We start from the raw sequence: 27,370 nt of genomic DNA, 5'->3' as shown, positions 1-27,370 counted from the left end.
GCCCTCCCATGACTAAACTGTAAATTATATTAATGCTTTCTGTAGTGTCTAGATTTGCAGATTTACCTGCTGTACTTTGGAAATCCCTGGCATGTATGACCCAAGCACCTTCTCAATATTTTTAAAATGTTTATAGTTGTAAACCTAACAATATAATAGACAAAGTTTGAGCTTTTCAAATATGCAAGTGACACCTGACACAAGATTTCATGTATTTTCAATAACGTGCCAAAACTTTATTGAGTTCACCCAGCATCTATGAGGACTTATGTAGGATATTTAAAAAAAAAAAAAAAATCAGTTCATTTTTTTACTTTCACCTTCAACAAAAGTACAATAAGGTTTCTGGTGTCACAGCATTCTCATTCATTTTCATGCAGACAATTTTTGGTACAAATAGGACTCAGACCAAAGACTGAGTAAATCTCTGAGGTAAGAAATGGTTCATTCTAGCAGTATTTTATCCTTCTACTAGACAAGACATTAAATGTTTTTTTCTACAATGCAAAAAAGAAGACAGGTGTTTTGTCCATAGTTTTATTTCACCAGGAAGGTTTATACAGTTCTGCATAAAGGTCATTTTATGCACACCCTGAAGTACAAAGCTCCCTTTGAAAACTCCAGCACAAAGACACTGCATCTTGACAACATTAAACAACGATGTGGGTGGTATAGGGCAAAAAAAAAAAAATATTAAAACAAAACAGCATTCTTCCAATTGGAAAAGCATAATAAAAGAAGGCACTTTCAGTAAATAAGTGAAGAACAGAAACATGCTGTATCAAAGATTCCACAGAACTGAGCCAGAGCACTGTAACAAAATTCTGCAGTAATGAACAAGTAAAATACAAAAAGGCACTACACAATCCTCTCCCTGCAACTCCCATTTCTCAACCAATTAGCCAACTGAACTTGGCACAATGGAGTCTTAATTATAAAGTGCATCTCCTGTTTTAATACATTTTGAAAAATAGGCTATACAACATAGGTACCAACATCCCCATGTGTACAATATATTGAAACAAAAATACACTGCAACTAGATTCAATCTAGTTATGAACTGTGCAGGAAAAAATATGGCTTCTTTACAAGTCTTTCAACAGCCTCCATATAATCTGGATATTTTTAAACAAACATGAATGCATTAGCAAGGTGGTAAGAGGTAGTGTTCTGAATAAAAGGCAAACTTACAGATTTTATTGTTACATGGGTATATAACAAAGGTATCCCAGATTTTCAAAGCAGCATTACTGAACAAAAAGTATTACAGCATGCTATCTTGGGATGAAGATACACAGTGTTTTGGGGGTCTCAGATTAGTTCTTTCAGCAAAAATGACCATTTTACAATGTCCAACTATGATCCCATTTTGTAAGTACTTTTCTCTTGGTACTGGAAGTTTTCCTATTGCATTGCGTTAAAATTTCCAGAGAAACTTTCTTCAGCTTTAGAATTTAAAACCAACACGTTCTCCATTCCTAAACACAGACGAGTCCATTTCTATTTCAGCAAGCATTATTTTATGGCTATAAGAATATGAAAACACAAATACCAAACAGATGAACACATCAACTGTGTCACAACAATGGCAATATATGACATATGAATTAGATGTGTTCCATAATTTGATGTGAAACTTTTGTCATTCTGCTAGGAAAGTCAGCCAAATTGTGTATGCACACTATCTAAACTTTAGCTGATTTTAGCCCTTATTAGACTTCAATATATTAAATATATAAAGGCTAGATAAAAATTGAAATCAAAGCAGCATTGGGTATATTTCTTACATTAATAATTTGTAAGGATTTATGTAAACATTCAATATGTGCATTCTTGCTCTTTGCTGTAAATTCTTCACAGCTACTCTATGCTCTTACCCACGGATACATCCCAAACATGAACCTTTCCCAGGTAACAGCTGCTGCTCAGCTATTCCTCATCTGCGGTATAGGCTACTTCAGCAACTTCAATTTCTGGGACAGAATTTTCAGCCAAAGAGCCACTCCAGCATGGCTCATGGTTCTCTTTGTCTGAGCTGCAACGACAAGATCAGTAAGTGGAAACTGGTATGATTTTCTATAGCTATTTTATGCAAACAATCCACAAAACATTTACAAAGCTTTTTAAACTTATTGCTTATTCCAGATCTAAAATTATCTATCCTGAGGGCCTTTATGCAGCAGAGAGGTGCAGTACACAATGCTGAATTTCTCAGCTGTGCGGAATTAATGCAAGACCAAACATTTCAAAAAACATACTTTAAGAAGAACTAAAATACAAGTAGAATAATAGTATTTACCAGCTGTCCTCACCCAGGGTACCCTGGTCTGCTTCTACTGCAGAAGACTCCACCTCACCACTGCACTCACTTTCTTCTCCTGACATTTGACGAGTCATTTTTCCTAAAGATAAATCCCTACAACAGATAAGAACAGAGTACCACCAATCCATACAGCAAACATTTGTCACTGAAGAACTGTTTATTTCATTTTAACCTTGGCAATTTCTGCAAAAGGACTGAAAGTCACCTTTCAGTCTCACTCCTGCATGCCCCATTTCTTTTATTAGTACAGAGATGGCAGGGCTTGTACTGGGCAGCTATTTAAACAGTTTATTTGCCCCAGCTGCTTATTCCTCAACTAAATTCAGTCCTCTCAATCTCTGGGCCACCAAGATGATTGTAGGGATGGAGCACCTCTCCTATGAGGAAAGGCTTGGAGAATTGGGATTGTTCAGCCTGGAAAACAGAAGGCTTTGGGGTGACCTTATTGCAGCCTTCCAGTACCCCTGAAGGGAACCTAAAAGAAAGATGCAGAGAGATTTTTTACAAGAGCCTGTAGTGACAGGACTGTTCCCCCAACCAGGAATGGCTTCAGACTGAAAGAGGGTAAGTTTAGATAGAATATTAGGGAAAAAAAAAAAATCTTTATTTTGACAGTGCTGAGGCACTAGAACAGGCTGCCCAGAGAAGTTGTGGATGCCCCATCCCTCGTAGTGCTCAAGGCCAGCAGGTTGGATGGAGCTCTGAGCAACCTGGTCTAGTGGAAGGTGTCCTTGTTCATGGCAAGAGGTTTGGAATTAGATCATCTTTCAGGTCCCTTCCAACCCAGGCCATTTTATCATTCTCTGGTTGCATGACAATTTAGTACCTTTACAAAATTCAAGTCTCAGAGGAGTGTGTTTGACTTCAGGCAAAAAATTACAATCAGACTAAGCCACACATTTCTTGCCTAAATGGCAGAAGGATTATAACCAAAACACAGTCAGAAGGAAGACAGACAGGATGATAAAAAGATTTCTCCAATAGTTTCTCAAGTTTCTCTGTAACTTTACAAAACCACAAACTAAGTTTCAGCGCATTGCATTTTCTCATTAGTGATAAAGATAATTTTTTTCTTAATGGCAACACAAGATAATGGTCCAGCTAGCTTGGCTACAAATGGGAATACGGTCATGAAGAAAGAGCAAAGAAATCCTTTTTTCCAAACCATTTCTCTATGTGGAAAACATACATCAATTTAGCACTGAAAGCTGGGACTTGAACTGGAAACAAGAGCTTGTGATCCATTTTGTGTTTGAAGTGATACTACTGTATTTCTTCCCCTTTTAAAATTGCTCTAACTACTGTTTTTATTGTTTTATTTTAATGCCTGCATTTTAGGTAAAGCCTTAGCAGTATTCTGTAATGTGACTACCGGCCTATGTTTGAGCCAAATCCAGCAATACGTAAAGGCCTACAAGTCTCAGGACTCGTCCAACCGTCCCCTCCTACCTCACATCCACTGCAGGTACCTGGCCTTTGGAGTGTGTGGGTATAAGATGCTTAATTCTTGTTGGGCCATCAAATAAAAATTCTACTTCAACAAGGCCAAAGACAGACACATTTCTTTTGGGTTAATTTCCTATCAGACAAGCTGAAGTTCTCAAACAAGATCATAAGTTTACTTGGTAATTTTTACAGCTAGAAGTCACAGAAGTTATTTTCCATCAAAACTACTTGGCTGACTTTTAATAATTTTATATGTCTGGGAACCTAGCAGTGTGTTTGTGTATTTAAAAAACATCACCTATCCTTAGGGAACACACTAAAAAATAGAATCACTTTTTGCTATTCCTGCCTTTTTATTTTCAGTCACACAGAATTTCCTATCATGATGTTTTAGCCAAATTCAAGTTATTTAACTTTTCCCAACTATTGCACTGTTTAAGCCAGCAGCATGTAATAACTTTCTCATCAAACAGGGCAAGCATCTTCCAAATGTAATTATTTGCCTTCAGGAGTAAGCAACAAACTGAATATGGTATTCTGATAAGAATTTTCAGACAGCCACAATAATTCCATTTAAATCCTTTTCCAAAGGTAGCTCACTAGAACATTGTAAGGTGTGATTTGTTAGTCAACCTGGATATGCTGGACTCAGCAACCCTATGCGGTATTAAAATAGAATTTATTTTAATTTTCTTTTTTTAATTTCTTCACTGCCCCTGGTCCGACACACACAGAGGGGATGTTTTTTCAGCTGATCTCCTATTAGGAAGAAATTCTTTACTGTGAGGGTGGGAGACACTGGAACAGGTTGCCTGGAGAAGTTGTGGATGCCCCATCCCTGGAAGTGTTCAAGACCAGGTTGGATGGGGCCTTGAGCTACCTGGTCCAGCAGAAAGTGTATGATCTTCAAGGTTCCTAAATAGTTCTGTAATTCTGTGAAGTTCTAATGGGACCATAGGAATTTACTCTTTTGCTAAGGAAATGCTGCAATACTGACTCAGCAGCTCTAATGAGACACTGGATAGCACAACATCAATTCCTCAGCTTCTGCTACAAAATCTAGTAGACAGGCACCATTTTTCCCTTGGGTTTAAGTGGACGGTCTCTCATGCTATTTAAATTGTACCTGCAGCATCTCATTCCAAGCAATTCAGAATAAAGGTAAAGACATTATTACAGACACATACCTGCTTGATCCCTATGCTCTGTCAAAGCTTTGAGTACAGACAGAATTTTATAACTAAAAGCAATTTTTCCACTCATCTCTAGCAGCGCATTTCACATTTTCCATATTTCAAAAGCAGAACAGAATCTTGCTCTATCTTTACAGGACTTAAAGGATTAGGAAACAATCACAGTTACTTTAGAGGGAAAAGTTAGGACAAGTTTCTCAGTCATTTTTACTGAATAGCTTTTAGCCAGCATATGAGATAGAGCTTACTGAAAATATTGCTTTCTATGTGGTTATGTGGGGAAAATGGCTTCCAAAATACAGCTAAAGCTGGTGCTTGTGACTAGACAGAGAAAATGCTTTAATGGAGATAAACTGAAACCCTTAAAATTTCTACATACCTAATTCTTCTTTCAACAGCATCAATATGAAGTTGCTTTTCAGTTAATAATTTCTTCAGTGATTCAACCTCCCTTTGTTTTTCAAGCAGTTCTTTCTGTAAGCGATAATTTGTTTCCTCCAGAGTTTCACAGAAAGCCTGAAAGACAAATTTAAGAGCATCTTGAATTTAACTTCAGTGGACTACCTTTATTGATTTTTCTCTTAGAAATATCAACCTGTAACAGTGTTATAGCTGCTTTTCTTCAGATTGATTACTATAAAAAGCTATGCAAATTTTAAACTAGATTCTTATCTTAATAAAATAATGCTGCTTTGCTTTGAATGATGAATTTATGCTGAACTGCAATGCAAATACTTTAATCACATCGTTTTTGTCTCACAACAAGAGAGACTTTAGAAAAGTAGTCCCTGATTTTGAACCTTTTTGCCTATATCGATCATAAACTGAACTCCCTGCTCCCTTTTCTCGTCATAAAGTTTTGTTTCCACATGACTTGAAAGTCAGTTTCAAAATACCTATATATTCCCATGATGCAAGGAATATTTGGATTAAGTACATGTTCTTTCCTTACTCAGGATAAAGACAAAGCTGTACAGTTCTGTACCAAACACCTGCTATAAATACGAAATCATGACAATCAGAGGACCAGTTCAAAAGTATTTTGAAGAAGTTTAATGGGATGCTGTGAACACTAACTACTCAGCCATAACAAATATGCTGTGCTCCTCTGCTGAGCATGACATGCATGTATCACACCCCCTGATGGATCTGACAGTGAGCAATCTCAAAACCTAATGTGAAGAGCCTGTGTCTAATGCAACATCCTGCAACTGAATGCAGGAAGTGACAGAGGCATTGGCACAGAGCCTGCTCATCTATTACTGGAAAGCACAAGTCTTCCAACAGTAATGTGCAATTCTGATTTAATAATTTACATGTTCTCTATAAATAAGAGCCCCATGAGGGAGGCTTTCTTGGCTTAATATTACCTACAACTAAACACTAATTCAGAGTCTGCTGAATATAAACATTTTATACAAGCTTGGTTAAGAACAATGTTGTTAAGACACTGTTTTCCTGAAGTTTTAAAACAGGCTATGAACTTTAAGAATATCCTTTGCTTTAACTGAAGCAGATTCACGATCTTCAAAATGTTAAGTTTTCCTGTAATTATACAAAACAAACAAATGAGGAATTTTCAATTCAATAATCCTATTTTTTTCCACGGAATTTTAATTTATTTTATTGACACAGATAGCAAATTTATCTGTGTTGACAGGCACTTGAAGACCAGTCATGAGTTAAGCCATAGCTTTATTCATGTCTACTAGAGCCAAGAGCACGGGTCATGCAATTCGTTCTTCACACAGCATTTGTAGTGATTGCTTTAGCTATCACTCTGGTTAAGCAGTCATCCCATGTCAGCCAAGCCAATTAAGTAAATTTTACTGCTCTTTGTAAAAATATTTAAGGTTGCTGGTACCGTAACTGAGAATTGGACATTATTTCCTTAAGAATGTAATTAAGTTTATTATTTCAATCTGTATTAATTTTCTCTGTTCTCGTTTCTTTTCTTCTTTGCCTCTGTTTTGTGAGTTCTTTTACTCAGAGTTCGAATTAAAATGCAGGAGACAGGGAGTTTATCTTTGCACTTAGATGTTGATTATTTTCTGATCTATAGCACAGCTGCACGGGATGTGCCTCTTAGTTAACAAGGTGGAAAATGGCCCCGAGTTCTAACTTCCAAGGTCTTTTAAGGTCCAAATCACCCAATTATGGAATGCCAATTAATTTGTTTTTACTTATAATCCAATAACTATTCATGATGTGCACTGCGGGTTTTTTGATGACCCAATACCAGAACACCCAGATTTGTGAAGAAGGAGAAAAGAAGAGCTAATCCACACCCAAAATCCTCCATATTGTTACACATATCCCAGAAACCTAAATTCTCTAAACCCAGGGTTCCAACTGATGCCTTTTCCTGGTCTTAAAATCAAGAGTCATACATGGTTAGAAGGGGAAAAGGGATTTTACCTTGGTATTTATTTTAAGGATCTTTAGCTGCACATGTCCAGGTCATATGCATCGAGATGCACCTTGCTGAGCCTGTATGTGTTCTGGAGAGGACCTTCGGGTCTGGGGCACACTGATCCCTAGCTACGAAGCTTCTAAAATGTTTAGTCTCTTAGCTTGACAAACAAGTCCAAGAATGTAGGCAAAAAGCACTAGGAATACAGAAGTTGTAAAAAGGTAAGGAGAAAAAAATATATTCTGAAGCAGAAAAGTGAACCAAAGGTGAGAAAGGGAACAGTGTGTAATGAGCTATCTTGCTCTTTAGACAACTGGACACCTGGAGTCTGGAACAATTTTAATACCCAGGCCGGAATAATTTTCCCTGTAATTCTGAAAGGACAGCCGGGAGACAGCTTTGCTTCCTTCTTTAGTGGATATGAAACAGAGATGGCAGGGAAAAGATCTGTGGAAACAACTACCAGTATGACCAAAAAAAAGATTTAGTGAATATTTTGCCTACTTTTCTGTGATTAGATTTCTAGGCCTAATCAGCTTCTAATGGAGCAGGTACTTGTATCCCTCCCCCAAAAAAGATAAATGTGTTTTGGCAAGTCCTTGGAATATCAGAATAGACATAAACCAAATAGAAGATATCCGTATTTTGCATTATCAGGAAAACAGAAGATTTTTTTCTGCAATGCTTTGGATGGTAATAGAAAGGCAAAACAGAGTAAGTTTTCAGATAAGTTTAAAAATGAACTCCAGGAGTAAGTACATGAACCTCGGTGCTTTTCCTGTACAAGGCAGTTCAGGGAAAGAAAAAAAAAAAAGCAACAAACAGCAAGGGATGGATATGGATGCTTTTAGCATGTAGAACTTTAGGCTCCTAGCAATCAGAATCAAGACAAAAACCATGACCACAACCATAGATTTCAGGTTGAGCAGATTCAATCTCTTCTAAAACCTGCTTGGAAGAAAGAATCCATGGGAAACCACCTTGGAGGAAAGAGCCGTCTAGGAGAGCTATTCGGTATTTAAGGATCACCTGCAGGGTCAGTAAGTACAGCTCAACAAGCAGAAAGTCAAGCAAAGGTTGCAGGAGGCCTGTGTGGATGAGCGAGGATCTCCTGAGCTCAGACATAAAACAAAATTCTACTAGGGGTGAAAGCATGGAGAGGTGACACAGGAGAAACATAAGGCTGCTGTCTAATCTTACAGGGACAGGATTATGGAAGTGAAGGACAACCTGGAGTTGAATCTAGCAAGGCATGTGAAAAGAAACAAGTACAGAATCAAGGAAGGAAGATGCAAAACCTTGGACTTGTTGTCTTGATTGGAAAGATCAGCCTTGAGTAATTCCTTCCCTGCATCCAGAATGAAGGGCAAGACAAAACTTACCTGCAGTAGGGGAAGACCAGGTCAGGGAACACTTAAACAAATTGGACGTACTAATGTCCATGGGACCTGAGAGGTTGCACCTTTTCACTGTGCTGGTGGCCAGCCACTGGAGCAGGCTGGAGAGAGAGGCTGTGAAGTCTCCTCTGTAGAACATTAAAAAGCTGACTGGACATGGTCCTGAGCAACCTGCAGTAGCTGACCTCACTTGAGCCAGGAGGGTTGGAATAGATGATCTCAAGGAAGTCCTTTCCAATCTCAATCACTCTATAATAAGGTGGGGTATCTCTTGGAGAATTTTACGACAGCTGTCTCAACAACTTTACAGAAATGGGCAATAGCTAAAACCACAACAGCACAGCTATTTTAATGGTTTGATTAAATTCCAGTGGAAGAATAACACAGATTTCACCACAGTATGCATGACTGAAATTTCAATGAAGAAGGCACTTAAATTTTTTTAATTATCTGAACAAATAATTACAGTAATTTTTAAAAATTTTGATCAGCTTAAATAGCAATGATGCAAAGCAATTGTACAGAAATCAAATATGAGCTGGTGACACAAAAAACATACCAAATCTTTCACACGCACACAAGAGCCAAGGCACTCCTACATACATGCAAAATAAACTGGTAAATATAAATTTAGTTGAAGGAGCATCATTTAACATTCAGAATTTCTGCAAGCATAACAATGTATGCACAATTCTAAAACAAAGTTTTTCTATAAAGCAAGAAAACTAAGATTATCTGCTCTAGACAGCCCTGATACAGCTCTGCATGACAATGAAACTTACTTCTAATAAAGTAGGCTGCAGCACACAGTATTATTTGTTCAGTGTACTCATATGCATGTTGAAAGGACGCTGGTTTACAACACTACTTAGTTTTCTGCAAGAACACTATTTTTGGTGGTGAGAATTAATCCTTTAAGTACATTCATTACATGAGAAGGCATCCCTTCCCATGACATGGGTGTTGGAAGTAAATGACCTTTAAGGTTCCTTCCAACCCAAACCATTCTATCATCCTATGATTCTGTGATTTTATAGCAAGAAACATTTCCCTGCAAGACTGGAAGTCTAAGGTATAAGCATTGTAACAATATGCTGATTGTAAACTTATAAAATCTCTCCTTATATTAAGTAGTTGCCTTATATAAGTAGTTGCTTTAAAAAACAAACTTCATCCATGGCTCATAAAAGGCAAAAAAGAAGATACATTTTGAGACAGGGATGAAGTGCAGCAGTCAAAGATGAATCAGTGTGCACCAATTATCAGACTATGCCCATTCTAGAAACAAATCCTTTTGTGATTTTTGTGAAAGAACAGAAACAGAAGTGTTTCATTCCATATCATTACACAGATCTTACAATATTCTAACAACACCTGCCTTTTGCATTCTGTTTCTATCCTACTACTTAGCACTTACCCTGCTCTCTTCTAGACTGTCAAAAGGACCCGGAGGATCATCCAGACAAAGAAATTCTCTCACTGCAAGGCTTTACCGAATAAAAGAGAGTCAATTACTTGAAGTATAAAACCAGCAACAACACTTAAAAATGATCACAAAATGGAGGTATTTCTTTAAATGACAAAAATTTACATCCTCAAATTTACTCCCAAGTATTCAAAACAATGTTAACAAACTATTAAGTCTCAGTTTCATGTGTTGACCAGGGACAGTACTTAAAATGTAACTTAGGAAGATGAGTAAGAAATTTTAGAACATGATTTTTCATGATTTTAAAAATTTTCATAAAATTTGTTGCTACATGACAACTGACAAGTTTATAATTTTGGAATTGAAGAGGTCTGAAAACTTCTCCTGGAGAAAAAGAAGTATTATAGGATGGATGAAAAAGTATGCTGTTAAAAATCCATATGCAGATCCCCTCAGGAGGTATCAGGGGATTTAAGCATGAGTACTGAAACATTTTCATCTGTCTCCATTTTGCCAAGTTCATAATCCACTGACATATATACATAATTTTTATGTATACAGTATATATTTTTAATATAAATAATAAGTTATAAAATAACAGAAGACAAAATTAATATGCCAAGGATCTACTAAATAGCCATCTCTAAACACACATTTCAAACTAATGCATTCCACTTAGAATTGTGTAACATCTCTGTGTGTTGTTTTGCAAAGGCCAGAAGAAGGAACTAGGTGTAATCCTGTGGTTTACTACAGAATATTTCAAGCCTGTCTCATTCAACCTTCCAAATTTAGATTACTTTTCACAGAACTCCTAAACATCTCCAAACATGTCCGTTCAGTCACCTTTTTGAGACTTTCCTGCTCGGTTGTATTCATTCTTCTTCAAATAACCTCAAATCAGAACATTGTATTCACAATTAATTAGCAAGTAGTAACTTAGGAGCAAGGCTGTGCTTACACTCACTACTGTAAATCTTTAGATCATCTCCTACTGCAATGAACGCACAAAAATGAAAAATGTGAATCCAAACTTAATTGCCTGTCTCTTCCTCCCACCTGGGTCCCATGGAAAGGTGAGGGCAAAAGGCAGTAATTTTCTGCCTTCCACTCATTCTCTCATTTGAGGTATTCTCAATGTACAAACACAAGAAAGGAAACTTTCACCTAGCTACCATCGCGATCAACCAGCTTCAGGTTTGGCAAGCAAAATGAGAAGAAATTTCTTTGAACACTAATCATTCATTATACTATCACTTTTAGTTTTAAAAAGACTTTAAAGAGTATTTATCTAAAATACACTGAGCATTTCCTTTGTTGTTTCTTTACCTAAAATAGGCACCTGATGGCATGAACATTTATTTGCAGCCTACCTTTGCACTGAGAGTCAGCTCTGAACCTGCTCTCCCCTTCATGTGTTACACCTCTTCCTTTCATTTAACAAATAGAAGATACTGCCTTATAAGTACCACAGGGATCTTTTCTATCCTGAGACACAGCTTGCTGTACACATGTGCTGGCTGAGATCCCTGTCCAGGAAGGAGCCGTGCCAGCATTAGGGAGGGCAGCAAAGGGCAGTGCAGCACATGGGATCCCTGACTCCAAGCTGACCGAGTTCCTCCCTTCCAAGCTTCTTATACAGGGTGGAGACAGGACAGCTCTGTCATCTACAGAAAGCTGTCATCTATATAAAGATGATGCTTCTGCTTAGCGGGTTAAACTTCTTTCTCCCACTTCATGAGTTATATGAAATTTTCTTGAACACATTTAACTTTGTGGGTGGATTTCAATTTGATCTTTCACTGAATCTTCAATACAATGCAAAACACGAGAAGAAGTCTATAAAACACCAACAAGTCTATAAAACACAAACACTAAATTTAGCATATACCTGCATATACCATCCTCCATTTTATCTTTAAAATACTTTGTGAATCTAGTTTTAATAAGAAACAGGTATACCAAATGTGGTTTCCTATCCCTGAAAGGCAAATTTCCCACTGTCAATACAGTACATAAAGCATAAAGAGAAATAAAACAGACTTCCCTACAAAGAGAAAAGGCTTTTCTGGTTTAGGTCTGACCCAAGCAGTTTGACTTATTTGCGAAACAGGAGAAGTAAATGGTGAGCTTTAAAGGAGAAAGCAGGGTCAAATGCTCACCACTACTCCTGTGTACAAGTATTAATTCCCACTAATAGTAAATTCATTCTCTGAAAAGTGGGTAAAAATATTAGATGGATCAAATCTCCCCCATTCTAATCACTTCTTGAGGACTTCAGACCTTCCATAGATCCAAACATTAGAATCGTATCAATATGCTATAAAGTTTATAAAAAAATTTTGTCTTCATGCAGAGCCCTACATGGACAGTTCTCAAAAACACATTTCAGTTAACCATCTCTTCATTAGCCAAAATACAAACTGATTCCACAAATGTTTTATTTTAATTCCTTTTTGTATCTGACAACCATTGCAGTTCAAAAATTACAGTTGGGAGTTCCTTGCCTTAAATTATGACAAACACTATTTTGTCCAGTATGGTCCATCACTAAGACACAAACAAGCCAGCTGAAATGATGAACTAGCTGCAACAATACGAAGCATAAAGACTTCAGATCTATTTAAGCAACTCCATTCCACTCACTAGTGTGTCTCCAGCAGCATAGCAGAAGTTACATTTATGGACTATTAGAGACTGATTCCTTTTCTTTTTGGCACACCTATTATTGTGTAATTTAATTATTAGGAAGTTTTTAAACTTCTCAGCTGCATACTTCACCCACATAATCATATTTAATAGCCACTGACACAGAAACTCACAGGTTGAGCCCCATTTCTTTTTGAAATCATTTAAGCTTTGTCTCTGACATCTCACAACAAAGCTTTGCCACTCAGCATGACAGACTCCAGCATGACTATGAATCATCAAAATATTAACATTCTTTACTCACCTTCCCTCTCTCCTTTGATGATTTCACATGCCCTGTTTAGCCAGCCCTTGCCCAAGACAACAGACTAAAGAGAACTCTTCTTGCAGGGAAGTTTTTCTGCAGCTTCACCTGTTCTTGCTTGCTTTCTCTGTACCTCTAACAGACACCTCCCTTGAAACTGAAAGCTGTGTTTTAGCACTGAACTATGTGGAAGTACAATTCAGATTCCCAGAGCAGTAACTTTTTTTTCCCCTTTTAAGTTCCTCTAATGATTTGAATGAAACTTTCTGACTATTGCTGAGTACTGAACTGATTCAGAAAACTAGTGGTATCAATATCAATAGTTATTTTCCAGGTTGCAAAAACCAGTTGAGTTTGCAAATCTGTATGGGTGTACTTACTGACATTTTGTACTTCAAGACACAAAAATAGACATTAGTCACTCAGTGCCTCAGGATCCTTTTACAATAGTTTGTGATCTCATTGTTCATTCCATTTTCCAGATAATTTCAAGATGTTCTGAACATCAGTGTCTGCAACTGTGATCTAACATTCCACAGGTACTACCCTAAATTTCCATCAATCCTTTTCCCCTTGTTTTTTAACCATTTTATACGAGCCCTGTCACAACTACTTGTTTGTTAGATTTCCCTCTACAGGAGACACTATAGCATTTTTATTTACCTGCTTACCACTTTGGGGTTTTTTTTACTACAAGCAGTACCAAAGTCAGACTGATGTACAAATCCCTATTTTCCAGACTCAGCAGTTGAATGCCCTATAAAAACATGTCAAATGTAGTAATAGCCCTTCTACTAAAAAGTAAAGTAGGTATGAGCATTTTATGGTCTCACACCACAGCCTGGCAATTGTACAATTTAGTTCCTTTAAAAGTCTTGAGGGAATTAGGTTTGCTTTAGAAAATTTCTTACTCTTTGTTTTGATTGAAGTTTCAGATGATGACAGGTCCTCAGACTCATTCCTCAAAGAATCTCTAGTACAGCAACCTTAACTTTTTTATTTCTGGTGCTGGAAAAGGTTTTAAAACTGCCTTGCCTCCAGCAAGTTGCCTACTTAAATTCTCTTCTGGTCTTTAATAAAATTATTTTACATTTCATTTGTCAGAATTACATTCTCTTAATTTTCCTGCTTTGGAAGAATCTCCCACTTTGTACGAAAAAAGATACTGTTGAAAGAAATCTTTGCACTTTGCTACTTAAACACATAATGTTTTTTAAACTATTAAGACTTTGTTGATTTGTGGTTTACATTTACTTATGTACAGGAATCTATAAAGGTACTCCTATTACTATCATGTCATATCAATTAGAAACCTGCAATTTAATAGACATTTTCAGAACTAACTGCATAATAGTATAGGTACTCTCCATTATGAAAGTCTTAACACTTAATCCTAGTATAAATTAACAATATAGCAATTCTGTATTAAACAGAGAGATGTTTTAGGAGTAAACATGGGATTATTCTAACATTTTAAATACTACAGCTTTTAGTTATGCCTGTACAATTCAGAATACTGCAATTTCACTTTTTTTTTAATGCTAAGATGGGACTAATTTAAAAGGACACTGAATAATTCACATAATGACCAAATGCACAACATGAATGTTACTGAGATTCCTCTCCACACTGCCCAAAGATACACTGCTGGAGTCTAGGAGTTTTGTAAGATGAGTATGGACAGGAAATAAGCCGCAAACGCACATGCAAAGTTTAATCACATACCAGTTAGCAATATCTTTGTGAGCTACTAGGTTCTGGAGGAATGCCTGCAGCCCCAGCTGTCGATCTTCCAAGAAGTCAGGATTGTAATTGTCCTTGAACCAGCGCTTTGGTGGAAGGGCCAACCGAAAGCCTGGAAACATATCTTTTAGCTGAAATTGAAATCAAAGACAAAAAAAATTTTAAAATTTGAGAAAAATACTGATTTTGTCACAGGCACTGATTTCACTCAGATTTATGAGGTATTTCTGATTTCTGCTAAGTTCAAGCACAAGGTAAGTCTCAACCATAAGTATGATCCAAACTACAACTTAAACTGTGGGCACAGTTCTGTCACTTGCTGTGCTGCTTTATGCAGTACAGTGCTTTGTATTTTTCTTCAAATTTAACACATAAAAATAGGAATCAAAACCTTTGCTTTGTTATTTAATGTCTGAGCCTGCTATTTAAAGCCTTTAAGACTGTAAACGTAAGAAAACTGTAAATAAAAAGTATCAGATGAATAATAATTTCAGTGGTATTTCTTCTAAAGTACTTGGGGATAATAAGTACTATATATATGCATATATATAGAATAAAACCCCATTACAGATCTACAACTCTGCCAACTCGTCTTTCTTGGGGAGCTACAAGAATAAATTACAACACTTGCATGAGGTACTTCTTGTAAAGAGTAGTTCTTTGTACACCCAGAATAATAAAATTCCAATATGGAAATATGGCTCAAACCCTAGTGACATGCAAAATTGTATTTCTGAGTTACTTAAATAGCAATGGGGTATGGCTGACATCAGGAATACCCAGAATTTTGATTTGAATTCAGAAATAAAACGTACAGGTGAATGAAAGCATTAAATTATACAACAAGGAACCTGTCCAATGGTGCCAATTATTTTTCTAGTATGCATGATAATCAAAAATACTTTAACACTTTGATTAAAAAAAACAATTATTCAAAGTGATGCTTGACAAAGAAAAATCTGGGAGAGGATTTACAACACAAAAAAGCAAATAGGTTTTACAAAATCTGGTATCTCAGCTGCCACAAGAATTGTTTCTTTTTCTGAATACAGGATCTAGCCAACTTCTGTCAGAGATGTTCTGCATATACCTTTTATATTAATATGAATGCTGCAGTGACAGAAAATGCTAACGGGTAGCTCTTTCACCAGATTAAGTTTTGGAAAAGTTAGAAGAGATGCTGCATTTCAAACAGTCTCTCGATGCACTTTAAAGGAAGAACCACATTAATTTATCACCTTTGCTCGTGTAAATATTGCTCCACAGCATGAGGTGCTTTTTAAACATCACAAGTATTGCTTATTCAAATAGCCCGTGATAACAACTAGTTCCTTATTTACAGAATGGTTTATTGTCAAAGCCTTGCTCTTTATTACTGAATTTAATTATTTAAGTATATGTTTTCCTCTTACTGAATTTCATCTTGATATTAGACTCTTCTTTATATCTTTAAGTTTATCTCTGGTCCTCCAAAGTTCCTTCACCTCTTACCAAGTTATGATCAATACCACACATATATAAGAATGTATCTGAATAGAACAGAACCCATAGAATGCAACAAAACGAGTTCCTGTCCATTGTATAGAAGACCACAGATAACCATTGCTGGGAAAGCTTTTCAACCACACAGATTTCTGCTTAATGGTACTTTTACTTCTCTGGTCACATAGATCATGCAATTTAATTCTAAGGAGAGAGCACTCCTATCCACAGATTACTCCTTTTGTGGATGATGGGTGTAAGAGCCAGCTGCTGTCAGTGGACTAATTTTCAACAGCACAGTCCTGGAGCATTGTTTCTTGAGCACTCCTTAGACACAGCAGGAAAACCCATGGGTCAGACAACTTCTGGCCAGGGCTGCTTGCTTGGAACCAGAACCTTTCCTACATCACCATGTAATGCATTACACATGTCATGTGAGTCACAGTCTTGGGGAGAAATGGCAAACTTCTTGGTTCTTAACACTGGCCATTTCATTACATGTTTTCAAACTATTAATACGTTACTATTTTTTAATTCTCCGGTATTTCCTGAACGGTGTTATGTTTAAGGTCCTAGAGTTCACACTTCTGTATTATAAAAACTATAATGTCTTACAGACCAAACAGTAAATGGTTTAGATGTATACTGAAAGATGAAAAAGCTTCAGCTAGTGACACAAATTCAAAAAATAGAGAATTTTCCTTTAAACAGAAATACTAATACCTAGAAATAATGCTAGAAGCCAAATATTTTTGCCAAAGATTTGATGGCAAAGACTAAGGGCTTCACTTGTAAAATTTAAATATTTATTCTAATAGCTATTTAGGCATTTTAATTTTTCAAACCGCTGATAACCACCCTAAAAGTCAATGGAGGTAAGCCAATTCTTGACCTATACCTGACACAGGTGATCAAAATGCAAACTGTTGTCTGACTTGACTTCCAAAATCTGAGGTGAAATACCAAGATCATCATCTCAAAAGAAGTCAGGCTTTTGCCAATATCAAGACATTCCTCAATTTAAGATAGACTGTAGTTAAGACAGGAATTCCTTCAGAATGAAATCTCTAAACTAATTCACATTCAGCAACTTAGTTTTAGACTCCACTGGTGTTTCAAAGGTAGTCTAGAAGATATTCAAATAGGTCAAACCAAGAACCCAGACAAATTTTTAAGTTCAAGTCCATTTTCAAAACTTCAGCCAAATTAAGTTCTTAGCTGATGAGGCACATTAATCCAAAGTTATAAGCTATTAAAAAAATCCCTTACTATGGATAAAAAAAGAGCGTGTTATAAGGTTCATGTTGAAACATGATAGAACACACTAGCAGAAAGTGTGTTGAACTGGCAATGAAAGATTAATCTTAGGAGTGAAGAGTGGACAAAGAAAAGTGCAATTGTTTCTCTACTTTTGATAGCCAAGCACTATTTACCAATTGTAAAAACCTGTGCTTTTCAGGCAAGTATTTCTTCCTTTCAAGTATTCTAAAAATATTAAGCTGTTGACCCAGAATTCCTATTAATCTGGTGTTTCCTCCTTCATCTTTAAAGATCTGATATAGTATTAACTTTGAAGACACTGAAAACAACTGAAGACTGACCAACACACAAAGAACATATTTATGTTCATGAAACTTCAGTTTTATCATGAACAAAAGCAGAGTTTGTTACACAGAAAAGGACTAAATAATTACTGGATCATTCTCACAAGAGAATACCAGCCCCTAGTTCTATTTCCATGAAGGGGATAAATACTCAAGAGTTAATTTCTTTTGTCATATAAACTAGGAATAAATATAAAGTTTGATGCACACAACAGCTTCAGATAAAGTTGTCACCTCTCCTTTACACCAGTGGTAGCTGTTTCATGTATCTTTGAAAAAATAAGGAATCATATTTTTCCAGTCATTAATACAGTATGTGTTTCACATGCATTAAAACCAGAAAAAATAGAAGTGACAAAAATACAAGACATGAAAGAAGTGAGGTAAGGTAGTTGAGAATTTACCAGCGTATAATTCCCACCTTGTCATTAAGCCTGGAGAAATCTGTGTACCGTCTGAAAACCACCCAGCTTTCCTCTGGACTTCTCTTTACCAGTATTTTGTATACCTGTGTGGAAAGACAGGAGTATCAGAAAAATGTGCAGAACTTCACACTGCATTGTCTGGAAGGATGAAATGATCCTTGGTTTCTTAATGAAACAAAACTCATGGATAAAAACAATCTTAATTAGAGTAAAAGAAAACCAAATAATGATTACCAGTACAAAGAGTTTATATTAATTTCAGAATTTAAGAAAGAAGCTTCTGTAATTCCTAAATAGATATAACTATCTCTGTCTGTAAGAAAGAATTTATTGCCCTGCAGAACAAAAGTCTTGGCTATCAAAAAAGTAAGGGAACTGTGTTTTAGTGATCTACTTTAACCTTTGCAAAATTATAGTTTTACTCATTGATCCTTCAGGCCACTGCGTTTTTAAGATGACTGTTAATAGATGACTGTTAATAATTAAGTACTGAGTGTGATATTGCTTCAAAATGTCTCATCTGACTTGCTTCACAAAGAAAAATGATGGGAGAATAAAATGACATCCTCTTCTGTATTTGTCTTGAACATTAGGTTTTGTCTTTCCAGGCAAAATATGACTTCACTGGAAAACTGCATCAGAATGATTATACCAGCACTGTATAACTGAAGTAATGGATTCTTTGAATCAGATTTTGCAAAACAACAGCACAGCAGTACCATACTCCTACTTAAAAGCAAATGGATAAAGAAAAAAAACAACAACGACAATAATAATAATTTTCTAAAAATTACTTTTTAGGAGGCCTGATATTCCAATGCCTAAGCACAATGAATCTAACAACAAACAACTTCAACTGAAAAACATTAAACAAGTATTACTTTCTCCAATGTAAGGAAAGAGAGGTTCTGCAATTGCACTAGGTTAATCTTCCCAGTCTGTATGTAAAAAATATAATACAAGAAAGAAAAAGATATTTTTAGAATCATGATAAACAATCCCTCATGTAACCAAATTCTATTTAAAACCTTTTCTAATCCGTTACATAGTAAAATCTTTTCCAGTATTTCATGCTGTCGTAACAGGTTGTCTTAGCTGATAAGAGTATTTTTCTTTTTGCAGTCCCAACATGTGATAACCCCAGTGTGTACTTCTGTACAGGTCTGAGACTATTTCTAGCAATTTTGTATTCCATAACATATTAAGTTGCAGATAGTTACAGAAACTGCAGATAACTATGGTGCAAATCAAAAGCAATTTTTCAGCGAGTACTTCTCTTATCTTTGTTTTAAACACAATTTCACTTTCAAGAAGAATCATCTGTGGAAGTCATGGATTGTGTCAGAGGAAAAAGTTATTAATTTTTAGAATTCAAGCTGCAGGACATGCTTGCAAAACTATGATTAACATATAATTTTTCTGCCTTGCATATTATGTATAAATGCTTATCCAAATATTTTATTACTCCGCTGTCATACTAGAAGTATAAACAGTTTTATTTTCATAAATAAAATAAAGGATTAAATGTAAAATTGTGAAGACTCTTTGCTAGTACACAGTAAAACACAGAACAAGAAACTTTGGAATATGTGTGCAAATTGACTAGCTAATCAGTATTCTACTCTTGTATTCTACTGAAAGTTCTGCAAAAGCATTGTTTAAAAATATATATGAGAAAAAATGGAATAATTTCCAAGTAAACATTAGCTAACTTAAAAACAAATATTCACCAATTACAGTGAACTTAACTGTAACAAGGGTGCAATCAACTTGTGCTTACTGGCCTCAAAATTACGGTCAACCCGAAACAAACATGTTTGGTTTTCCTGCCAAAGTTAGAAAGGTGGTTGGGTGTTTTTTGGCTTCTCTTTAAGGTTTGCAATTAATGAATAAGAACTAGAATATTACAAAACCACCTCTCAGTTCCTTCATACATGATCTGGGGTAAAAATCACAAATTAAGTCAACAAATTCACTTAAGTCCACTCAATCATGAATGGCTTTATTCTATAAATTAAAAAATCAATGAAAATACACCCATATGTGGTAACATTCTGTGGCTGATTCAGCATCTCATTATAATTTCTACTTGGCTTAAAAAAAAAAAAAAAAAACAAACAAACAGAAAAAAGGAAAAAGATAAAAGTGCTAATTGAACATTCCAGGATTGTGAATTCACTTAAGACCAAATGTTTACAAAGAGATGTTTTTCAGCCTAGGTTTTCTCTCCCATAAGCTTCAGCAACCACATACTCTAACATGCACCAACATCTAATTCCTGAAGTTTGGACATCATTCAGCCTAATCAGATTCTTATTTTTGGGAATTATGAGATGCTACCAACACTAAAAAAAGAATTCAGCAATTGAGTTTCCTCTCTTTTACAAGTGATTTTAATTCAATTTCCAGTCTTCCATCTCATTGTTTTAGCACTCCAAAAGAAACCCAAATTTCTAGGACTAATTACTTGCTGGCTTTAACGCACAGCAGCAAACCGTACAACATGCAACTGAAAACAAACAGTTAATTGTGTGCTTTCAGAAAATAACACAGCAATAGAAGTGAAATAGGGAAGAGCAAAATGCACTCAAGCATTTTACAATGGAGGAATGTTTCACTTGTTCTGTGACCTGGCCTTCCATATACAATAAGGAGACAAAGCTGTCATTGTTAATACAGAACACCTTACAGGCATACTGGAGTTTCTTGGCAATGTCTTCAAGAAAGACACAGAGGAGCTGGAACAAGCCCATCGAAAGGCAACAAGCTTGTGAAAGGTTTAGAGGGTAAGTCATGTGAGGCTGAGGGAGCTGGGGATATTTATCCTGGAGAAGAGGAGGCTCAGGAGACACCTTATTGCTCCCTACACCCACCTGAAAGGAGGCAGTAGCCAGGTGGGGGTCGGCCTCTTCTCCCAGGCAGCCAGCGACAGGACAAGAGGAAATGGCCTCAAGCTGCACCCAGGGGAGGTTCAGGTTGGACATCAGGAAAAATTTCTTCATGGAAAGGGTTGTTAAACATTGCAATGAGCTACCCAGGAAGGTGGTGGAGTCACCATCCCTGGAGGTGTTCAAGAAATGACTGGATGTGGCACTTTTTGCCATGGTCTGGCTGTCAAGGTGGTGATCAAAGGCTGGACACTATCTTAGAGATCTTTTCCAATCTAAATGATTCTGCGGTATTTTCAGACTAATCCTTGTCCATATAACTATATTGATTGTAGTTTTAGTTTTGAAGGTTAATATTTAAAACAAATTTTTTAATCTACGTGTTAAAAAAAATTCTGCTCTTCTCTTATGCTATCATGCACAAAGATGTTAGAAACTGAAAATCTCAGGAAAAGACAGGGTATCATTCTCAAGTAACTAAAAAGCAGCATTATTTAACTTTTTGCAAAAAGAACTTGATTTCCTTAGTATTTTAACTGTCATAAAGATTCTGCACTTCTCTAATCTAAAAGAAAACAGGAGGGAAAAAGTTTGTAATTTCCTTCTCCTTACCCATTTCTGATTGATGTTGCTCATCTTAAGTAATATAATTAATAATCAGTAACGAACAGCTTCCATCAGTCCCACAAGCACTACAGTATTATCTCAAAGAAATATTTCAACCACACCCACAAAAACAAATGTAAAAGTGCATTGATACATTTATGGCATGGAAAAAAAATGAACTGCCAGCTACAGTGCACTTTGAGAAAAATCAATACAAATCAGTTAGGCTGCTGTTCTGGCACAAGAGATGGCAAAAGTGACTTCTCAGTCTGTCTGCAGAACAGGTTTCCCCTTACTAGAAACTAAGCTGGGCAAGAAGTTGAAACCCACAGGTGTGCACTTTCACAGAAATGTTTTAAGTTACTAATAACTGCCAAGGGCAAACATCAAGGTTTCTTATCATGCATTTCAAATAAAGGACTAGATTTCATTTAAGAAGTTTAACTACACAGAACTTATACAGGTTCAATTTCACAAGGAATTGTAACTGTGCAAGGAATTCCTGACTTTTGCAGCAGAAGTTGATAAATGAAGCAGAACCAATTCCTTCTATTCCACATACACAATTGCAGGAAAGACTGCTTTCTAGTCCCAGTCTTTCCACCTGTATAACAGGAATGACACTTTCCTGTCAGGAAGTACTTTGAAGTTAAACCGGTAAACATCCCCGAACTGCAGGATTATTTGCCAAAAGACAATGCAAAGCACATTCAATTGTTATCTTGTCATTCCAGGATCAACTATACTATGCCCAAAACTTACAGTGAATTTTGCCCTTTCCTCCATCACCTCATAGCCCAGAATAGTAGGTGTGGATGGTCGATCTTCCCAGCTCCTGGAATCTGCATTCTGCTCTATTTCTTCTACAGGCTGAGTACAGTATTCTATGGATGTATCCAGACCTGTAAACTTAGTCCTAACAAGTGGACTGCTACATGCAGATGATGTGGAACCAATCTGGTCAGGCATGCTCATCTTTTTAAAACTATCAACTGTAGAGTCCTCCAGCTGTCCTTTTGAGGAGCTTGAACTCGTTGAGATGCTCCCAAAGGAAGAACTTCTTTGGTTTCTGTTTGTAAAGCTGGATGATGAACTTCCAATAGGAATGGGAACAGGAACATATGGTGTTGCCATCCTTCATATAAAAACCCCTCAGTTTTTGGTCCAGGAATTTAAGCTTCATTCACTGTATAAACCATTTTTTGTCTTGTTTTCAGGAACAGTACCTGCAATTAAGGACAGAAAATATTGCTGTCATTTTTAAGTCAAAGCAACACTAAGAGCTTTGGAAAAAAAATCTGTATTAGCTCTGAGATGGTACACAGCAGTATTGATGGTAAAACATTTCCACAAAGAATTTGGCTTTATATAAAATGGTGCTTTTCAGTTGTATCTCAACCATTTGACAGCTTCACAAGAGTTCTGTCTTCCACAGCTACTAAAATTAAAATGGCAAAGAAGTAAAGCAAGATTACAAAAGAGAAAAATCCTTTTGTCCTTTATGACTTAAGTGTTATTTAGTTTTATCCAAAGAATCAACAATTTTTTGGCATATAAGAAGGAGTAGTTTTAGTGAGTGTTTAAACAGTACAAAAGGTTTTCTTAGAATTGATTCTGTAAGACAGCCACTGCAGACTACGTGAGCCAAACACACAGGCAACAATATACACGACATGAATCAAAAGACATGACAGCAAACAACTTAGGTGAAAACATATTTGCATATTACACACCCACTGAAGCATAATAGGTCTGTTTTCAATGCAAAGTATTTTTTCAAAACAACTCTGTTGTATGTAATGCTGCAGACATTTGCCACAATGTTAAATGGGCACATTTTCTGGAGTCTGAATTGGAGCAGTTAAGTTTTACAACCATGCACATCAAAAGCAGGGTTGTTACAGCAGGTAGTTTTACCATTCCATAAGATTAAAATGCAAAAAAAAAAAAAAGTGTATGGAAAAAAGATAAATAAACAATTTAGTATTTTTTCTTCAACAAAACCATTTCAAACGGGTCTGTTGTGTGCACACATGTACATTTCTGGAAAAAAGCAAAATAAAATTAACACCGCAGTATCAAACTGCCAAAACAGCACCATCTCCTCATTTTAACAAAGCACCCAAAGAAGAGCTCTTATAAGATGCAAATTAAATACCACCTCTTTGGATTAACAGGATTTGAGCCATGATCCATTTCACCCAGAAATAAACCAATCAACCAGGAGGCTGCAGGAAGCTGTGAAATGGGAAACCGCCAACCTGATTCACATCAGACAATCAATCACCTACTGCAGCAAAACCAAATGAGATTCCTAATTGCAAGGGTGAAGTGATGCTTTCACTCTTTTGCTCTAAATTAATCCCAGAGCACATGAATAAAGAAATAAATTTTAAATGAAACAGCACCAGCAAGACTGAAAAATTCTCTTGAACAAATTCCTTGAGTGAACAAGAAAACAAACTTAGTCATCTTTTCAGCTACATCAGGAAGACTTCACACACTCTCTGTCAGAAATTTCAGGTAACTTGACCAGGAGAACAATTTCAAACTGGCAGCGGTCTCTTGGGAACATCTCTACTTCACTGTGGAATGAGGCTGGACACTGGGCAGCATCTGAGGGCACTGAAATGTCAGTATCATAAACCCCTGCTGACTCACTTAGCTGGTCAGGGACGGGATTTGAAGTATCCAGCAGCTTCTGTTGCAGCACAGTCCTGTGCTTGGTTGTGTGAGTGAAGCCACAATTCAGACATCTGACCTGCTTCAGCCTCACTTAGTGTGAGAGAAAGCAACTCACACCTGTCTCCGTGACAAGATGTTCTCCTGGAGCTACACCAAGATTTAAACCCCTTTTTTCACCCACATCTCAGTAAGAAAATATATTTTCTGCCTCAAACAATAAACTCTGCAATAATTTTTCTTCAATGCAAGGCATGAAGCATTGTCTGATACATTTTCTCTAGCAATATTCTCTGAACAAATAAGTATCTAAATGCAACACTGAAAAAGGTAACTACTTTTTTGCTTGCCACTTCAGTGATTCTTCCATGTTACCAGCATAAGGAATTGGGAGCATGCCCTTAAACAATGTCCCACCCAGCTATGTTCTTGGGAGGTGTAGGATTAAATTCCTGTAAACAGAAGAAGAACCTAAGTGAATCCACACTGCAAAAACTCAAACAGTCTATACATACAAACTGATTATTCTCTGTTGCATGACTGGGAACCTGGAGCAGAAAATAAGCCCACATCTCAGGGAACCTGCTGAAGTTCACTCGGTAGTTTGTGGGATTTTAAGATGCAAAAAATACTTGTGCTTTTCATCACTTTACCAAACCAAATCCAAAACCCCACAATGACACTTTCACCAGTTACAATACTTGTGAACAGTGTCTTTCGTAGAAGAACTTCTTCCTTTAAAGTCAAACACCAGTCAAGAACTTACTATCTTGAGCTGGTTTACTTACTACATATTATTCTTTAATGCACATCAATCTCTGAGCAGCTGTACCAATTTGGCAAGCAAGAGAGCTCAACACAGACGATCCTGAGGATAAAGCCCTTGGTGTTGAGAGGCCAACACCTACACTGTATGTGCTTCAGCAGCTTTCATTTCAGACCAGCTCTAATCTGGTACCACTGCCTGGATGCTTATTAGCAGCTGGACTGCACTAAACCTGCTCCGAGGGTACATTTTCTGGTTTAGTTACTTTTGTACTCTGCAAGGCCACCCCAAATTGTGAGTCAATGCATATTAAAGATGATGATGACACTATTTTCATCTGAAGGACGTTCTTGACTCAATTTGACACAGGAAACACACCCACAGACAAAAAAAAAAAGGGCTGATACTACCAGTGTCACATGCAGATTCCTGTAACTTTAAAGAGTAACAGAAAAGTATTCTTTGAGTAACAGAAACACCTGGTCAAGTGAGCAAATGGCACACTGCATCACTTAACTTGAGTATTTTTTTTGTAAAAAAAATTTGAAAGAAATATACAAAAATATTACTATACCAGACTCACAAATACATCTATATTCATAATACAGATGTAATTCCATCTTCAACTGTAAAAGTATCACAATTTCCCAGTATGTAAAATATTTACATGCTCTGAGTTACAACAGAGTTCAAAACCACATCAATCTGCACTTTATGAAGGCTACTAAATATTAGAAAAAAATACAATGCTCAAACAAGGGTCAAAACCCTAGAATCAAGCCTTATCTACAAATATAGTTTACTGCCAATACATACAATAAAAGGAACTGAGAACAATTTCGTTTAAAAAAAATCCTTTCAGACAAACCACGTCACTCCCTACTTACCTCGGCACAGGGAGGAGGGTTTATGTGCTCAGTTTGCTCCTACCCCAGCTGCACAGAACCAGCAGAATCATTGCAGCACACCAACTTTCAGAGCAAACCGCTCATGATACCTACGGGATAACCCAGAGACTGCACTTTCTCGTCTAGCTATTTACTTGACTTTTTGCAAGAAATTTGCTTCCTGTTCGGAACCTGTATTTTGTTTAGTTTGATTCCCAGCTGTGAGTCAAGAACGAAAAGAAATGGAAGAGAACATTAGCTGGAAGCGCTGAACTGCGAGATCAGAAACAGGATAGGACAGTCCCGGGAGCCCAGCCGTCACATGCTACAGAGCAGCATGACACCAACTTATCCTGGTGTTTACAGCAGGCACCTCCCTTTCTGCGGGTGAAGCAAATAAGCTGCAATAAAACCACTTAAAAAGGGTTTGCGTGCAGCTTGCGGCCACCGCAGTTCCAAACCTTTTTAAACTAATGGCTTGTATATTCAGTGAGAAACTGAATAAGCCACATGATTCAAGGATAAAAGATCAGAAACGAAGCATTCCTTGCTTAACAGTTGTAATTGGATTTACAAGACTTTTAGCTATGCAATACTATTCGTGATCTCGTTACACATATTGTGCCTCTGGACAACGCAGACAAGCTGACTTCTGATGTTTATGGTTTAAGTGCAACTGAGGAATGTCAGCTGAAAAACAAGTACAATATATAAAGAAAGAACTTGCTGACTTAGGTTTCATGATTTCTTTGAATAGTAATTTTGTGCCGACTTCAGCCAAGTTACCTAACAACATTTTTTTACTTGCTTATGAACTCAAAATGAGGGGGGGACTATTTCTCACACCTCACACACACAGGAATAACTCCTGCCCCAAAGAGTCTATTACGGAATCAGAAACAACTGCAGGTACCTTGCTCCCAAAACCTGCACATCAGGGAGCGCTACTTCTGACGGTAACCTGACGGTTCTGAAACAGAGGAGAACCAAACCAGCCTGGTCGGCACCGCTGGGCAGCGCCCGGCCCGGCCCCGCCGCCGCTTTACGTAACTCCAGGGGCGGCCCCGAGCCCGCGGCACCGGAGAGGCCCGGGGAACCCTCCCGGTCCCTCCGCCCGGCTGCGGGGACCGGGC

At 37.0% G+C, this 27,370-nt stretch overlaps 1 protein-coding gene across 3 annotated transcripts; it reads right to left on the bottom strand.

Moving 5' to 3' along the window:
* Positions 1-205: 205 nt before the first annotated feature.
* Positions 206-26,646, bottom strand: SNX16 (sorting nexin 16). 3 transcript variants are annotated; one of them, XM_017741193.1, is made up of 8 exons: positions 26,238-26,638; positions 22,665-23,128; positions 18,405-18,491; positions 14,880-15,028; positions 10,190-10,259; positions 5,342-5,478; positions 2,300-2,416; positions 206-2,035 (listed from the first exon to the last, which is right to left on the bottom strand). In XM_017741193.1, exons 2-8 carry the CDS (start codon positions 23,034-23,036, stop codon positions 1,930-1,932), a joined length of 1,038 nt encoding a protein of 345 aa, XP_017596682.1. In that variant the 5' UTR covers positions 23,037-23,128; positions 26,238-26,638; the 3' UTR covers positions 206-1,929. The 3 variants fall into 3 exon arrangements, with proteins under 3 accessions (XP_017596682.1, XP_017596683.1, XP_008637243.1); XM_008639021.2 differs by lacking the exon at positions 26,238-26,638 and adding an exon at positions 24,923-25,036 and having other exon boundaries at positions 529-2,035; XM_017741194.1 differs by lacking the exon at positions 2,300-2,416 and having other exon boundaries at positions 26,238-26,646.
* Between the last annotated feature and the right edge of the window lie 724 nt (positions 26,647-27,370).

The sequence above is a fragment of the Corvus brachyrhynchos genome, unplaced genomic scaffold (genome assembly GCF_000691975.1).
Source record: "Corvus brachyrhynchos isolate BGI_N302 unplaced genomic scaffold, ASM69197v1 scaffold698, whole genome shotgun sequence".
NCBI classification, from domain to species: domain Eukaryota; kingdom Metazoa; phylum Chordata; class Aves; order Passeriformes; family Corvidae; genus Corvus; species Corvus brachyrhynchos.
Note: the sequence above shows the minus strand (reverse complement) of the source record. Positions and strands in the feature narration are given on the sequence as shown.